Source organism: Rhinolophus ferrumequinum, chromosome 16 (assembly GCF_004115265.2).
Source record: "Rhinolophus ferrumequinum isolate MPI-CBG mRhiFer1 chromosome 16, mRhiFer1_v1.p, whole genome shotgun sequence".
Classification (NCBI taxonomy): Eukaryota; Metazoa; Chordata; class Mammalia; order Chiroptera; family Rhinolophidae; genus Rhinolophus; species Rhinolophus ferrumequinum.
Window position 1 is genome coordinate 15,302,269 of NC_046299.1, and position 17,425 is coordinate 15,319,693.

At 37.8% G+C, this 17,425-nt stretch overlaps 2 protein-coding genes across 8 annotated transcripts in view; one reads left to right on the forward strand and one right to left on the reverse strand.

Annotated features, from left to right (window-relative positions):
- VTI1A (vesicle transport through interaction with t-SNAREs 1A) overlaps positions 1-244 on the reverse strand; it is a 327,917-nt gene extending 327,673 nt beyond the window's left edge. For all 4 annotated transcript variants that reach the window (XM_033130109.1, XM_033130112.1, XM_033130113.1 and 1 more), the window contains exon 1: positions 116-244. The gene's annotated coding sequence lies outside the window, so the exon portion shown is untranslated. The remainder of the gene's footprint in view (positions 1-115) is intronic.
- On the forward strand, positions 162-15,328 carry ZDHHC6 (zinc finger DHHC-type palmitoyltransferase 6). 4 transcript variants are annotated; one of them, XM_033130106.1, is made up of 11 exons: positions 162-352; positions 1,393-1,867; positions 3,287-3,378; positions 4,352-4,511; positions 5,741-5,902; positions 7,566-7,619; positions 11,415-11,582; positions 12,633-12,674; positions 13,327-13,472; positions 13,563-13,609; positions 14,724-15,328. In XM_033130106.1, exons 2-11 carry the CDS (start codon positions 1,601-1,603, stop codon positions 14,825-14,827), a joined length of 1,242 nt encoding a protein of 413 aa, XP_032985997.1. In that variant the 5' UTR covers positions 162-352; positions 1,393-1,600; the 3' UTR covers positions 14,828-15,328. The 4 variants fall into 4 exon arrangements, with proteins under 4 accessions (XP_032985997.1, XP_032985998.1, XP_032985996.1 ...); XM_033130105.1 differs by having other exon boundaries at positions 175-414; XM_033130107.1 differs by lacking the exon at positions 12,633-12,674 and having other exon boundaries at positions 173-414; positions 14,724-14,908.
- The last annotated feature ends 2,097 nt before the right edge of the window (positions 15,329-17,425 follow it).

A 17,425-nucleotide genomic window follows, 5' to 3' on the forward strand; every position in this document is an offset into this window, starting at 1 on the left:
ATTAGTACCCCCAAATGGCTCCAAAAATATTCGGGTTCTCGGGGATCACTGAAAGCTTTTTTCCCCCCCACTCTACGTTCTGGAAAGCGGTTCCATCCCCCCGAGCCACAGGTACCGGAGCTTGCTTCGGAAGGGAACTTTAATGCAGCTGACCTCCCGGAAGTGACTATCACGGAGCCTGCGCACAGGGCCTGAACGGGAGAGCAACTAACTGCGAGAGCGCTGGCGGAGAGACCCGCGGGTCGTTGCCGATTTCGCACTCCAGCCTCTAGGTACCAGGATTTGCTCCCTGCTTGCGCTGGACTGAGGCACCCATGATGGAGTTACCCGAAAAGGAGAAAACCTGTTCCGGGTGAGCCCAGGCCGCCCCGGAAATGCGATGGCCGAGGAGCGGGCACCAAGGACCGGACTGAGGTGGGAGTCAAGGCTGGGGATGTAGCCATGAATTTGGTGGTCTTCACTCCACCCAAGTGAGGCTCCAGTTCTTTGGGACCAACCACGCTTACCAGGACGTTCCTCCTTTGAGTGAGGATTTCTAAGCGCCGCTCCATGACACGGGCGGGAAACTGAGGCACAAGGCAGCGGCATCTGTTGCGTGGAAGTCTTTATTACCTATTCCTCACATCTCCTTCCCTTGATTCACTGCAGTCCCATCAGAAATACCCTTCTCCATATCTGCCCGGCGCTCGCCCTCCTGTCTTCCCCGTCCGTCCTCCGGGAGGCACTTCCTCTTCTCCCCCCCACCCCTTAAGTATACTTACTCATGATCTTTCTCATATACGCCTCCAGTCATGATTTCACACACATCTCCCGTCTCCTCCCTCCTCTCCTTGCACTCTGTCCTTGCTTTCACTCTCTTGCTTCCTTACCTTTGGCCCAAATAGACCGTTATGTTGGTGTTTGGGGGGCCACCGCAGGCAAATGGTGTCGACCTTGTCTGGCTCATACTTGACTTAATTCGAAACTCGGTAAGAGGTAGTTTAGAACTCTGCAAAGGGAGTTCAGTGACTTGGTTTCTATTCTGGGTTCAGCTGTTACCTGTGACCTTGGTCTAATCACTTAGTCCCTCCAAGCCAATTTCTTTGCTATGAAGGAGACTGGATTAGATCAACCCTGAGGCCCTGCTTCCCAGCTCTAAAATTGTTTGTCTCCTCAAACCATTCACTAAACGTTGGATAATCAATCAGTCCCCTGACAATCGTATTCAGTTTACATGCCATTTACACTTGAACCTTATTTTGGATAAGATAAAAATAGTTCTTTTTGACATCTGACAAGATACTCATCCCGTGGTTGTGCATTTGTGAGATGCTTTTGTTTAGGTGGTTACTGAAGTTAAATGTAGTGTATAATAAAATTTTTCACTGAACTTTCTCATTTTGTTTTCTTTAGATCGGGTTTCAAACCGAGATACTGGATTCTCCTAGTAAAGACCCCTGAGTATGTAACAGTGAAAATGGCATAATCTGCATTAACATCACACAACTTGAAGGCATGACAATTCAGGAACACACCTGGACTTGTGGCACACAGAAATGTGTGCACAGAAAAAAGAAATCTGTAATTCTTTAAAGATAGGAAGGCATTCTTCCTCACCAAAATGGGTACATTCTGCTCAGTGATCAAGTTTGAAAATCTCCAAGAATTAAAGAGACTGTGTCACTGGGGTCCCGTTATAGCCCTTGGTGTTATAGCAATATGTTCTACGATGGCCATGATCGACTCTGTGTTGTGGTATTGGCCCTTACATACAACAGGAGGAAGCGTGAATTTCATCATGTTGATAAATTGGACTGTCATGATTCTGTATAATTACTTTAATGCCATGTTTGTCGGTCCTGGCTTTGTCCCTCTCGGGTGGAAACCGGTAAGAAAAAGATCCCTTTATATGATGAACTCTAATGATAATCACATATTTAGTTTTTGCTGCATTTTCTAACTAATAACACCAATGTACTTTTTGCCTAGAGACTAAGCATATTCTAATCACTGATCATTTAAAGCTCAAATAATTTATTTCATACCTGTTTGAAAATATTGATCTAAATTAGTATTTCCCAAAGCGATTTAATTGAATACTTGTCTTGCATTAAAAAAAAAAAAAAAAAGGAGGGGGTTTGAGTCCACAGTCATTAGTTTAGGAAACACTGCCTATCATACACTTCACTTATAATTTCACAATGCAGTTTGGTTCTTGGATCCTTTTACATGTGATGCATTAACATACTCAGAACTGAGAAAAACCCTTTGAAACTGCTGTCTATTAAAGATGTTAAATCATTTCAGTGAAAATTGGGAAGTACAACCATATGAATCAATTTATAGCTTCTTAAAATTTGTTAAAAAGTTTACGCTTAGGAATTTCTGTATTTCTTGTTGGGGGACATCAGCTGGTAGTTTGTTAGAAATGTGAAATCTTGGGCTCCAGACCTACGGAATCAGAATCTGCATTTAACAAAATCCCCAAATGAGTCTTGGGTATGTTAAAATTGGAGAAACACAAGTGTACTATATGAAGTGGGTACAGAAATGGATAAGACACAATTCATATTCTGAAAACCTTGTAACTAAGGAGAGAAACCAAGGCACTTGTGCAAATGACTAAACTATAGAGTAGATGTGGTGAGTGCTGTTGAAGTTAGATGGAATTGATAATTTTCAGCTGGGGATCTAAGTGAGAAGTGGAAATTCACCCAGAAGATGGGGAAGAAGGCATTTCAGGGTGAGAGTGGTGGGAGAGTGTCTTCGGAAACGAGGAACAGACTGTGTAGTGCAGATAAGCCTGAAACAAAAGCAGATTATGGAAGATCTCAAATAAATGAGAACCTGTGAGACCGCAGGGAGTGATTAGAGGTTTTCAAGCAGAGCTCTGACATAGAGTTGTGTTATAGGAATGTTGTTAAGAGTATTAACTCTGATAATTGAGTCCCCACTCTAAAATACCTACCAAGTTGTCAGCTACTTTTTTTCTAAACTCCCTTTCTACCAAGAATTTGGGTAAGTAGAACCAGTCATACTCAGTGACAATGGATTTGGGTAGAGCACGGAAGAGAGAAATTAAAAATGACTTCTTGGTAATTGGGACAGTGACACCGCTGTTACCAGAAATCTGTTCTTTAAAAATACTTTAGCTCCAGTCAAAGGGCTGGAAATGCAAGTTAAGATTCCACCCATCCCCCCATCCCCATAGAAGGAAGTCAAACCATAGGAAAGCATTTATTCATAAGGCTTGTTATTACTTAGGGTCAGTTATCTGATGTATTTTTCTTTTTATTTTGCTGGCAAGGAAAATTCTCAGGATAGCATGTACCTCCAGTACTGTAAAGTCTGCCAAGCGTACAAGGCGCCACGGTCACATCACTGCCGAAAGTGTAACAGGTACTGTCTGTCCCATTCGTCGGGAACTGATCCACTTGTCGAGTAGCCTTTTGTTGTTCTTTCTGCCACATCAATCCTAGTTTTATTCTCTGCATCGTGACTACTTTATAGAAAATATTGTCAAAATACTTAAGTGTCCATAACCTCCATTTTAGAAGAGCTGAGTTTTCCATTATTAACATTTGCACTTGAGACAAATCTAGTAAATGAATCCAGGTGCCTATTATCGTAAGTGTTTAATATAAAAACCTTAATGAAAAGAAAACAGAGTCACTGTAAAAAAGTGGGAAATAAGCTAGATCCTTTTCAAATGAATGAATAGCTATATCCATTGATTAATAAGAAATTTCTGGTGAGAATGTTGAGGTTCAGGAGAACTGTGGCGGCATATAAAGTTGGCTTGAGGCCAGGAAATTTTCTGCTTGCAACAACAAGGGAAGGAAGTTCAGTGAGACTTTATTACACCACATCTTATATTCCATAGTTGCTTGCTTAGCTCAGAGATTCTACATCTGAAGGGTGAGGACAGGAAGGAAGGAAGTTATAAGCATCTGCTAGGCCCCATCAACCCCAGCGGAGATCTATAAGTGATTTTGTTGCGTCTCTAATGTATTCCACTTCAGTCACTGCATTTCAGAGCCAGAGGAAACCCAGAAACGGTGCTCATTCCTTTATAATGAGCCTCTCTGCGGGCTTCCTGACTTCTTGAAACAAACTTACAAGTAGCAGATATCTTTTCCTCAGAAGCTGTTATGAAGACTGCCCTTTCTTGTGCTGTTTAGAATTGAAAAGAAGTCACTGTTCAGAGTTGTTTAAAAACTCATAAAGATTTTTCTTTTTGTTCCATGAAGTATAATTCCTCTGTGACTCGTGGACGTGTTGGGTTCCTATTTGCTTGATCTTTTGAAGACCAAAGTTATTCAAAGTAGACAGGATTTTCTGCCTCATGATTTATGTAAATTTTTCTTGTTAGGTGTGTGATGAAGATGGACCATCACTGTCCTTGGATCAACAACTGTTGTGGTTACCAAAATCATGCTTCGTTCACACTCTTTCTCCTTTTAGCACCCCTGGGTTGTATTCACGCTGCCTTCATTTTTGTTATGACTATGTATACACAGCTTTATAACAGGGTAAGTGAAAATGTTTTAAAATCATTCATGCCAGATTAAATAGTAGTTATCAAGATTATTTAAGAAGTCCCTTTTGGAAGTATGTTTTCTATGATTTAGGTGGGGAAACAAACTTTGTTCTACCTCTATATGGAATCTTTAAAAAAAAAATTAAAACTTAATTTTAAGATGAGGAAAGATTACTTTGTTCTAGAAACTCACCTTCCTAGCTCTAGTTGAAGTTGATAAATATTTTAGTACTGTATATTTAATTTACTAGATTTCAAACTTGGTAGCTGTGGTAAGAATAATTAGAGGGGGGGAAAAGAACAAGAAGAAAAAGACGACACGAGGACTTTCTGTTTTCACCCAATTCAGGTGACAAGTTGTAGTTCTTTTGTTCATTTCTAATTCCAGTGCCCTGGCTCATGGAGCAGTTGCACGTCCTAAAATATCCTGTAACAGATGAGTCGATTCATGAGTACATAGTCATGAGATAAAAGTTCAGGAGTCAGAATTCAAGTCCCTAAAAAGGCCTGGAAGGTTAAATCAGGGACACAGGCCCAATGGCACTGGGGCACACTGTAGATCACATGCCCTTCAGAGACGGGACAGCCCATATTCAACTTCAGCCAATTTTTGATGTTTGGGAATTGAGCCCAGTGATGCCAGACCTTCCAATTTTTCAAGCAAAAATATCTGAAAAGCTGGATTTTTAAAATATGAAATCTCTTGATTTCTAAGTATTGGCACCTAATTCTGAATATTTTAAAACATTTTCCAGGCCCTGCACTACACATCTGCAGGCCATATTGGGCCTGCATTTTGCCAGTTTTTAACCTCTGGTTGTGGAACATGAAGGAACAATTAAATAGGCTATATTTGTTGCAATGGAAGATTATTGTAAATATAGAAAAGCAAGGAGAAGATGGGAGACAGAGTTACAACTTAGATGGGTGTCTGAATTGGTTCATTTAGACTAGTGTTGTAAATGCATGTTAATGTTTGGAGTATGCCTAACACTTTCTGAAGAAACAATTTAAAAAAAAGTAACATTTGAGAATAACTAAGAATGATACCATGCGTATCCGTCAGTAGGTTCAAGCTACAGAATTCCCTGGCAGCAGCTATGTTTGCTTGGGCCATAGTGTCACATGATCATTTGTTGATTGTTTTGATCAAGGTGTTTTAAATGTTCCAGTAGAGTCTGGACCACTGGACCACTGTCGAGTGTGTGTTGTTGTTTGTAGCTCTCCTTTGGGTGGAACACGGTCAAGATTGATATGAGTGCAGCCCGGAGAGACCCTCTTCCAGTTCTTCCATTTGGACTGGCTGCGTTTGCTGCCACCTTGTTTGCCTTGGGACTAGCTTTAGGAACAACCATAGCCGTTGGGATGTTGTTTTTTACCCAGGTAAGTTCCTTGGTTACTTCTAGCTCAAAGTTGTCAAATTATTGGGGCTCCTTATAATAAGAAAGAGATAAAGGCTGCATGTAAGTACGCACTACGAAATGGAAACTAGTGTTACTTGTTCCATCTAGGTAACTAACTTAATCTTCTCTGAACTAGTCAGAATTTTGGAGTTACTTTGCCAGAATTTCTAGGTTAATTGATCTAATTTAAAAAAATGGTACGTAGCACTTTATCATTGAGAAAGCTCTTACGTTTAGACTCTCATGATCTGCACATCAATCCCAAAAGAGGTATTATTTTCCCTCCCTTATGGATGAGTAATTAAGTCACGGAAAGCTTAAGTGACTTACCCAAGATCACCCATTTGTGTACTCAGTAAACATAATTATTATTTTATGATAGTATATATTGAATCGTTATCATCATAATATAACATTTATGGAGCACTTAACCATGTGCAGACACTGTTTTAGGCACTTCACATGTTGTTAGCTCATTTAATCTCTAACAACCCTGTGATACAGGTGTTAGTTAATGCCTACTGTGTGATGAATTACTCTGCTGAACTACAGTAATGAAAATGAAAAGGGTCCTGCCCTCTGGGAACTCACAATTAGTAGTAAACAGTAAATAATTACAGGGTTCTATGTCTATCATAGATTTATGTACAGGTGCTGCAAAAACACAGAGAAGGAGGATGTAGCACTGAAGGGATCACAAAACAGTTCTTTTGACCGATTTCGTTCACGTAATTAGTTTCTTCATTAATTGAAGGCCCACTGTAGGCCAGACATTGTGCTGGCCCTTCGTATATGATGAGAACTCGGAGTCCAGGGTGGTTTTCACTGTGCTGTGCTGTCTTTGTGAAGACACAGCCAGGCTTAAGGAAATTCAGAACTGTTACAGAATTAGAAATGCTGGGCAAACAGCCCTGATACATCGCCCAACCCTTTCTGAACTCTCAGTTTAAAATAAGCTGGTTTTGGTTATACTTCATGTTTTCTAGCCTGGGATCAAATTCTTTGCTTGTTTTTCCCAATGCCTATAATTAAGAATAATACTAGAAATAAACTAAAATCCTGTGGTGTATAAAACATACGTAAGTGGAATTAGTTATATGTAGAAAAAATTGAATAATAGGTTTCAAACTGAATATATTCAGTTTTTAAGGCAAGCGGAATATATGTTGATAGAAATGAGTCATGTTACTTGTAATAAATAGATTAATTATAAATTTAAGGTTAATTAAAAATAGTGATAAGAAATTTTAATAGCAAAATACACACTAAGTACTGATACTGATTGAATAGATATCAATGTTTTATTAATACTCTGAAAGCCTTAGCAGGTAATACTTAGAATGTGAATTTTTATTAAAATGGTAGACTTGGATTTGCTTATGGATTAATGTAATTATTTTACTTAGAGACGGTGTAGTACAGTCAGTGGTTAAGAACAAGGGTTTTAGAGTCAGATGCACCACACACTGTGGTAAGTAACCTTTATTAACCTGGTACCGGCATCTATGGAATGAAGCAATAAACACTATCTCGTAGTGTCAGTATGAAGGTGGTAATCTGCAATCATCTTCTAAAATGATTATCTGAAGATAATAACCTGAAATCTGAACTATTACAAAATTTTATTATCATTTCATTTTCAGATGAAAATAATTCTCAGAAACAAAACTTCTATTGAATCATGGATTGAAGAAAAGGTAAATTTACTACTGTTTCCTCAGTATCAATGAAGTATTGACTAATAGACCCTATTAACGCTTAAAAGCCCGGAAGTGGAAACTTCACTGCCATACGGCTTCCTTAAGTCATTTGCATGCCACATAAAAGGTTAATATAGGAGACATTTTGATTCATTCCTAGTTTAATATAACTCTCACAGAAATATGCTTCTCATACACCCTGAGTTGCTGAAGAGGCCATATTAAACAATTTGGCCGTTCTCTTTCAGACTAGAGGAGAACATAGCCCATTTCGAAAGTAACTTCTGTCCTACCAAGATGCCATCAGGTTTTTCTTAGTGCTTCAGACATCAGCAAGGGCATATACCATAACATGCAGTTTGCCACAGACCTCACAACCTCCAATACATACTTCACTCTGTCAGTTGTGTTTCTAGTGTAGAAAGTAAATTTGACTACCCTGCTTCTTATAACTCTCAGAGCCTCACCGCTGCTCATCACTGTAGCAGAGGTGTAAACCCAGAGGGCGGCACGGGCCCAGCAGGCAGCCTAGCTGAGTGGGGCCACCTGTATACCACAACTGATTGTTGCCCCAGGGGAATACTCAGCCAGTGTTGTGAGATCATCTAATTGTTGTTTTTTCAAGAAAAGTAAGAGATCTGGGTTTCTATGACATCTTTTCATTATAAAATGCTAGCAAGCAATTCGAATTAAAAGCAAACAAAAAACCTTTGTGGGTCCAAAAAACATACCCCTAGGACATATTTAGTCCCCTGAAAGTCAGTTTATACAATTTAATCTACAGCTGCAGGTCTCAAACTTTTTGGTCTCAGGACCCTTATACATTCTTAAAAATGGTTAAGGACACTAAAGAGATTTTGTTAATGAATGTCACATCTATTGTTATTTGCTGTATTTTTTGAGAAAATTTTTGAAGATTTATTAATTTCATTTTAAAATGATAAGTCCATTATAACATTAGCATATTTTTGAAAAATATTTTCCAAAATAAAAAATAGGGAGAAGAGTGGCATTGTTTTATATTTTTACAAATCTCTTTAATATCTGATTTAACAGAAGACAGTTGGATTCTCACATCTCCTGCATTCAATCTGTTGAGATATATTGCTTTAATTGAAGTATATGAAGAAAATCCACCCTCACACAAATAAGTAGGTAGAAAAGGGTGGAGTATTTTAATAGACCTTTTAGACAATAGTGAATATTCTTTGATATGACATTAAAACTTAACAAGTGACAGTTCTTGAAAAGTTAGTTCCATGTGACATCTGAAACTGTATCAGTAAACTTCTTGTACTCTTTTACATTTAAACCCATCAGTCTGTTCTGCTCTTTGAATGGATCTTTCACCCATTCATGATTTTAGGATATCAGGCATTAGTCATTTGGAAAATACTGATTTACAAGGTTAGGCAGATTTTCCAAATGTTCATATATCATTCGTGTTACTACCAATTTTATGGGGGAAAAAATCTTTAAATACTGGGAAGCGTCAAGCTCATAGTGGTGGATAAAAATTTTCCAAAATTCTAATTTTCACTTGCAAACCTTAATTTTTTTACTGGTAACAAATGCTCAGTTGTTTACATTGAAGTAACAGCCTGACTTGGGTCATTTTTGAGAAAATGTCTGCCGTACTGAAATTTGGATAACTTTAGTTTGCCTGTTACGTTACTCATTCTTTCAGAAAGAAACAGCATTACATGATAAAAGCTGGCTGGCTACACAGCTTTTGTTAGCTCACAACTCAAACAGGTGTTTTTCTGGAGATAACCACTTCGGCATGCTTTATGTGTACTTCCCATTTTGTCACACAGAATATTAACAAGACATCTACTTGAGGGTTGAAATTTAATAAAAATAATAATTTGTATTGCTTCATCAGTGACATTCTTGAGTAAACCTTTTCTTTGTTGGGGAGGGGGAGGGTGCCACTCTTTTGATTCCTGCTTAAGGTGTCAGCACTTTTACCCACCACTGCCAACGTCAACACTATGATGACCTCAGATGTATTATAATGACTTTGTTGAACCCCCCAAAAAGGTCTCAGGGACCCAAAGAGGTGTGCAAAGTTTGCTTTGAGAACCACTGATATGCAGGTTTAAGTCCAAAATCCTTATTTAACTTGTACATGATAAAACCTTTCATGTCTTCCCTTATGCGCTTCTCAACCACTTTCCCCACGCCTCACCACCCCATCTCACACTTGATACCAACTAATACCAAGTAACTCATTGTTTGTACATCTTATGCTTCTGTATCTTTCCGCATGTTCCTTCTGCCTAGAATGCACATCCCCCTATTTCTTTGCCTGATTTCTTGTCCCTCAAGAATTAGTTTGTGTCATTCCTTCTAAGGAAGCTTTCTTGACTCTCCCTAGACAAGACAAGGTTAAATACTTTTGTTGCCTTTTCCCATAGTGCCTATTGCACACTTGTGTCACCTTGTGACACATATTGATAGGTACTCCCTCCCCACCCCACTCTCATCCCTTCGGCCAACCTCACTGAGTGCTTCCTAGGCAGAGACCATGCTTTAGTCATTTTTGTAAGTTACTCTCATCCTTGCCACATTTTCTTGGTTCATAGCCTAAATCTCTGTTGTCTGAGAATCTTAAAGACTCTGAAACTTTTGTTTATGAAAAAGGGAAAAGAAATTGCCCTTTTCTGAGTGGGGATGGATTTATACAAGTCAGTAGATTCATACATTTTACATGTAGCTTAATAATTCTTTGAATTGAATTAACATCAGTAGCACTTTATAAGTAACTATATGAAGCTTTTCCTTAAAATCCTGTTCTTTGATAATCATATATTTCAAAGTATCATTTCTAGTTAGCATAATATATTGACATGAGATTAATAGTATTTTTGGTGATGACCAAGGCTCTTTATAAAGTGCCATGCTAAACCTTAGGAGTTATTTTAAAACTACTTTGTTGCTGAGTAAAAAATTCAAATAAATGATCGTATTAAGTTTATAGATGATTTATCAAAATTACCAGATACTAAAATTTATACAACAAATTTCAGCTGGGTTTGTATATTTATTGTAGGAATAAGTAATGTATCTTTATACCACTAGGTGTCAGTGAAACTTAAGAAATTCTTAGCCAATTTATCTCAAGTTAAAACTTAACAATTTAAATGTCTAGAATATAATTTATACAGCCTGAATATTTACATATGCACAAAATATATGTATAACTGCATATATAAATAAGTATACATAATGTGTAATAGTATAAAAAAACTGAAAGGTGATCTCCTGCACATACCTACTAGCTTAAAAAAATAATAATTTTCTTAAAATGATGTGTCCCCTGTTACACCTTTCATGGCCGCTCCACAGGTGTCTCTGCCACCCATCCTAGTGCACCCCACAAAACAGTTCTTCCATTCTGAGTAAACCCTTGCTTCCTCTTACATCTATTTATCAACATCTCTTTACACATGGATTCTTTTGTCTGCTGAACAACAGGAGCATTAAGGATTTTTTATATATGGAATTAAGTTACTAACTCTTCTAATGGGCACTTTTGAATGCTTATTCTTAAACAAGTCCTGTCAGACATTTTCTGAGTGGTCTCATGTCATAGGAGGTTGGTGTCATGTGTCAAATTCTTCCGATAATGTCATAAATTTATTTAGCTCTTCTGTGTATATCAACGTCACAACAAGGAGGATGTATTTGTAGGAATGATACAAATTTGAAGAATAAATGTTCTTCTCAATAGTATATTACTAAAAGCCACTTAAGGCATCTGCCATCTTACATCCTTGTTACCCACAGGCTAAAGATCGAATACAATATTATCAACTAGATGAAGTCTTTGTTTTTCCTTATGATATGGGAAGTCAATGGAAGAACTTTAAACAGGTATTTACATGGTCCGGGGTCCCTGAAGGAGATGGACTAGAGTGGCCCATAAGAGAAGGCTGTCATCCATACAGTTTAACAGTGAGTATTTTTGTTCACATCGTCTTTTCTTTTTGCCTCACCTTCTTCCTCTTAACTCAGATAACATTTTATGGTAAAATAAGTAATAAAATATTTTCTTCAGTATGTGACAGAATGAATCTAAATTAATAATCTAATGCACTCCTCGTACCCTGTCTCTACTTTTATTTTAATCTTTCCTTAACTCTCCATACCTGTGAGATAAAGTCCTGCTACTTTAACATAGTTTTATAAAATATGGTTTAAAACTACCTTCCAACTGTTTCCAAACAGGAACCATTTTTTCCAATCAGCCTAGTCTACTCAATGAACCACTTGTACATTCCACCCACCTAACCTTGCCCACGCTTTTTTTTTTCTCTTTCGTCTGACCTACTCTTCAGAAATTATGAAGACAAGTTTCAGTCCCACCTCTTCCCGAAAGTTTAAGCTCTGTATTCTAGATGTATCTGGATTTGGCACTTAATCCTATTCTACTGTATGGCAGCACACGAGGTCTCGTACTTTTAATTCTTGTAGCTTATATCTTTAACTGGAAAGAATCTAGGACAGAGACCATGTGTTTTCTTTATTTCCCCAACTGTATGTAATAGAGTGCCATTTAATACATTGTTGCTGACAAAGTGGAGAAAGTGAGTCATAAGATGACTTTTAGTCAAAACTTGTTTTGGTGAGTTTTGCAGTCTGTTTACCATGGCTCTGAAGAATCAGTGAACCTCTCTGTGTCATCTTCACCTTAAGTACCAGCCTGCAAGCTCCATGAGGTAGAGAACCCATCTGCCTGGTCCAAGGCCACAGGGGATCTCTATGAATATACACAGATGAAGAAATTAGAGAGACAATACTAAGAAGAAAGCCCTACTTCAGCCCCTGTTTAGTCAGAGAGCCTTCTTTTCATGCGAAAAAAAAAAAGGTGGCCTTTAAATTGTCAGCAGTTTGAAATGCTGGAAAATTGGGGTTTGTCATGTTACTCTGCTACAGCAGATGAGGAAAGGCTGTATTTCAGCACTGAGAAAATAGACTTTTTTTCTTTTTCTATCTTCCAAACAGATAGAACAGTTGAAACAAAAAGCAGATAAAAGAGTGAGAAGTGTAAGTAATTCTTTTGCTATGATATTGACTTCTTTTGTTTTTTGTCAGCCTCTGCAGTTCTATGTAGTTTTTAAAATTGCCTTTGAGTAGAAGCCAAATGTTGGCTTTTATTAAATAATATGTCTTAAAACATTTGTTGAAATTGAATGCAATTCACATTTGTTTTCATTTAAATAGTTTGGATGGGAGGTTTGGAGGGAATTTAGTCAACTTACATTGCTAACAGAAAAATAATTTTCTTTAATATAGTTTGTTAGTATGAAACCCATCTTTGCAATTATGCTGCACAATATGATGGCTATTTAAATTTAAATGAATTAAAATTAAATTAAAAATTCAGTTCCGTGGTTATATTAGCCCAGTAGCTACATGTGGCGAGGGGCTACCACATTGGCTAGTGCAAATACAGAATATTTCTATCATTGCAGAAAGTCCTATTGGATACCACTGGTCTAGAGTATAATTATTAGGTATGTGCTTGAAATGAAGGGTAAGAAAAGCCTTGAGAAATATTAGTTGCCTCCTATAAGGAAATGGGGAGGGAAAGACTTGTCACCTGACATTTTGGATTTACCTTTAACAATTTAATTTCAAACTTGAAAACCTCAGATATGGGTAAATGTTAAATCGTTCTTCTGATCACTGATGACAGGTTCGGTATAAAGTAATAGAAGATTATAGTGGTGCCTGCTGTCCTTTGAATAAAGGAATCAAAACCTTCTTTACAAGCCCCTGCACTGAGGAGCCTCGCATCAGGCTACAGAAAGGGGAGTTCATTCTAGCCACGAGGGGGTTACGGTAAGTGATTTGACAGTACTGAATTTCTTCTTTAATGACAAAATTGGCATCTAGCCTAGAAAAATAATTTTAATCTTTTAAATCTTTCAGATACTGGTTGTATGGAGACAAAATTCTTGATGATTCCTTTGTAGAAGGTATGAAAATGGAGAGGGATATTTAAAGGACAAGACTGCTAGCAATAACTCCAAATTTTACAAGAATAACTTTTATAAACAATCACATATCACATGCATTAGGGGAACTAACTGGAAAGGCACATCATTAAACAGCTAAAACAAGCTTCTTGCATTATTTCTCCACTTGTATTTACTGGGTCTTTTTAATATTGGCTGACATTGGAGCTCGTGCTTAAGTATGTGACAGGCACTTGTATAAATGCTTCTCTCGTGGTAGTGAGTCCCCAGTAGTCCTCTGAGATAGGTGTTATCATTTACATTTTATTGGTGAGGGAACTGAAACAGGCTGAGCAACTCGCCCAAGGCCACAGTAAAAACAGGTAGAGCCAGGGCTCCAACCCCAGCAGTCTGGCTCCAGAGCCTGTGCACTAAGCCCCTATGCTGTACGTTCCCCCTTTGGATATGGCTATTAAGTTATTATAAAAACCAACAGATTGAAACTTTCTGTGTCTTTATCATTTTTTTTATAGCAGTTTTAGGTTCACAGCAAAATTGAGTGGGAAATACCTTCTTCCCACCCCCAACCCACACCACATAAACCGCCTCTCTCACTCTCAACATCCTGTACCAGGGTGGTACATTTCTTACCTTCACACATTGGAACTGTTCCTTTTTAAAGTAAAGATTAACCTAGCATGCTCTTTGAATAACACTGGATTAATCCTAAATCAACCCCATATGACAACTTAGGCAACCGTATATAGAAAGTTACATGTTAGAAAAAGTCTGACAAGGAAATTCACAAAGGCTACAAGAAAATAGTTCCCTGGAACAGATGGAGTGTGACAGTGTGCCAAACACACCCTTCATGATCACACATGTGAAAGTGAATACCCGTATTGAGAAGTACCCCCAACTCCACTTAGGGGCTTGGGAAATACCTGTTTTCTAGCTTGTTAGGAGCAGTTAAAAAAACTTGTTTTCCCCCCTCAAACTGTGCTTATAAAAGATGGTAAAGGGAAGGGGAAAGTAGCCTAAAAGCTTATTAACTTGAAGTAATAGGACTCATGGGTCTCAGTAATACTGTTGCAGTATATCTGACTATTTCACATCAATTTAATTTTTCCCTCAGGTGTTTCAAGAATAAGAGGATGGTTCCCTAGAAACTGCGTGGAAAAGTGTCCCTGTGATGCTGAGACAGATCAAGCGCCAGACGGCGAGAAGAAAAATAGATAGCGGCTATTAAAATACAATTACTTTTTAAGTCCGCTCCATTACTTGAAAATTATACATTATTACTAAAGAATTATGCAATGAGCCTATTCTGGTTAAGGTGTTCTTTTTCTCAAAGGTGCCCTAGTGCCATGATCTAAATATTTTTATGACCATTTTGAAATGGAGAAGCCATTCAGCATATGCCTTTGAATTCCTGTCCCTCTTTGCTGCCTCTTCATCTCCCCAAAAGGAGAAACACTTCACCCAAGTAAGTCAATTGCGTTTTTCCTAGGATTTTTTTTTATGTGCTACACAACATGGACCTCACCTGCAGATATAGTTCCCCCTCTCCCAGAAGTATCTGCATGTGATGCTTTTATCCTCTTTCGCCCTCAGTTAATTTTTCGTATGTATTATTCTAGATGCTATACAAGCTAATTTGTCAGATTCAATATAAGCTCAGATTTTGTTACCTGTCTTTTAATAATGCTGATTTTGTCAAGTCAAAGATCAATGGATGTTCTCTATAAATCATAGTTCTTACTTAAAGTATCTTTCTTTTTGATGTCTTAGTTCCTTACAGAAAATCTGCTGTACTACCTTGTGAAAAATTGGCATCTTTAACTATGAGTCTTCAGACATACCTATTTGCCTCAATAAGTAAACCCCATTAATGGCATATTGAGATGAGATCATAGCATTGTAGGAGACTTTCAACCTAATGATATCAAACAGCTTGTGAACACTTGACTCTCAAAACCTGAAGCTTATGCAAGTGGTAGGTCATAAAGGAGAAGGAACATGAATCGGGCTCAATTGGAGTTTGGGCTCAGCTGGTTATGTTTTTCACAGCTGTGGGATAAGAACCTGCTCCTTTCAACGTACTAGTTTCCTTCAGCAGTTATCAAACTTGGTTGCATACTAGAATCACCTGGGGACCTTTTAAAAATTCAGTGCTCAGGCTGTACCTTACTCCGTTTCCATCAGCATCCCTGGGGTTGCACCCAGATGTTAGGATCGGGTTTTTTTTTTTTTTTTCTTTAGTTTTGAAATTTTATTTATTTGTCTATAAGCAAAATGAAAATTTGCTTCATTTTTCACTTTTTAAAAAGATTTTTATTAAAACATAGCTAACATACAACATTATTTCAGTTTCAGGTGTACACCATACTTGTCCAACATTTATATACCTAAAGAAGTGGTCACCATAAGTCCAGCAACCATCTGATACCGTACTATGCTATCACAATATTAGTGACTATATTCCCCATGCTATACGTTACATCCCCATGACTTATTTATTTTGTACCTGGAAATTTGAAGCTCTTATTCCCCTTCACCTTCTCCCCCCTTTTTAATTTTTCAATTACAGTTAACATTCGATATTATATTAATTTCAAGTATACAGCTTAGTGGTTAGACATTTGTAGTAGGTTGGTGCAAAAGTAATGAGTTTAAAAGGTTAAAAATTGCAAAAAAACCACAATTACTTTTGTACCAACCTGATAAAAGAAGTGATCCCCCCGATTTGTACTCACCTGGCACTATACATAGTTTATTGCCATATTATTGACTATATTCCCTATGCTGTACATCCCCATGACTATTTTGTAAGTACCAATTTGTACTTCTTAATCCCTTCAGCTTTTTCACCCTGTTCCCCACCCCTCCCATCTACCACTCCGATAAGTCTAGTACCCATCTGACACCAGACATAGTTATTATAATATTATTGACGATGTTCCTTATACTATACATCCCCATAACTACTTTGTAACAACCAAGTTGTGCTTAGTCGCTTCCTATTTTTCACCCACTCTCTCAACCTCCCCTCCTATCTGGCAACCATCAAACTGTTCTCTGTATCTATGAATGTTTCTGTTTTGTTTGTTTATTTTGTTCTTTAGATTCTACATATAAGTGAACTCACATTGCATCTGTTTTTCTCTGACAACACTCAGCACAACACTCCAGGTCCATCCATGGTACCTCAGATGGTGAGAACCCATTCCCTTCCACGGTCGAGCAATATTCCATTATATGTATGTACCACCTCCCCTTTATCCATTCATCCATCAATGGACACCCGGGCTGCCTCCACATCTTGGCCACTGTAAATAATGCTGCAAAGAAGATAATGGATGCACACATCCCTCAAAATAGCATTTTGGGTTTCTTCAGATAAATACCAGGAAGTGGGATTGCTGGGTCCTTCTTTGTCTCTTGTTATAGCCTTTGTTTTAAAGTCTAATTTGTCTGGTATACTTATTGCTACCCTAGGTTTTTTTTTTTTTCCATTTCCATTTTCATGAAATAACTTCTCATCCTTTTACTTTCTGTCTGTGTTTGTCTTTCAATCTGAAGTGAGTATTGTAAGCAGCATATGTAAGGGTCTTGTTTTGTTATTCATTCAGCCCTCCTGTGTCTTTTGATTAGAGCATTTAATCTATTTACATTGAAAGTAATTGTTCATAGATACGTAATTATAGCCATTTTATTCCTATTTTTTTCCTCCCTCCCCCCCATCTTAAAGAAAGAAGTCCGTCTGACATTCCTTGTAATACTGGTTTGGTGGTCATGAACTCCTTTAGCCTTTTCTTATCTGGGAAGCTCTTTATC

Coding starts and splice junctions, on each gene's coding strand:
- ZDHHC6 (XM_033130106.1), top strand. CDS start 1,601: ATGGGTACATTCTGCTCAGTGATCAAGTTTGAAAATCTCCAAGAATTA. Junction 5,903..7,565: donor GGATGTTGTTTTTTACCCAG/GTAAGTTCCTTG, acceptor TTTCATTTTCAG/ATGAAAATAATTCTCAGAAA. Junction 13,473..13,562: donor CTAGCCACGAGGGGGTTACG/GTAAGTGATTTG, acceptor TAAATCTTTCAG/ATACTGGTTGTATGGAGACA.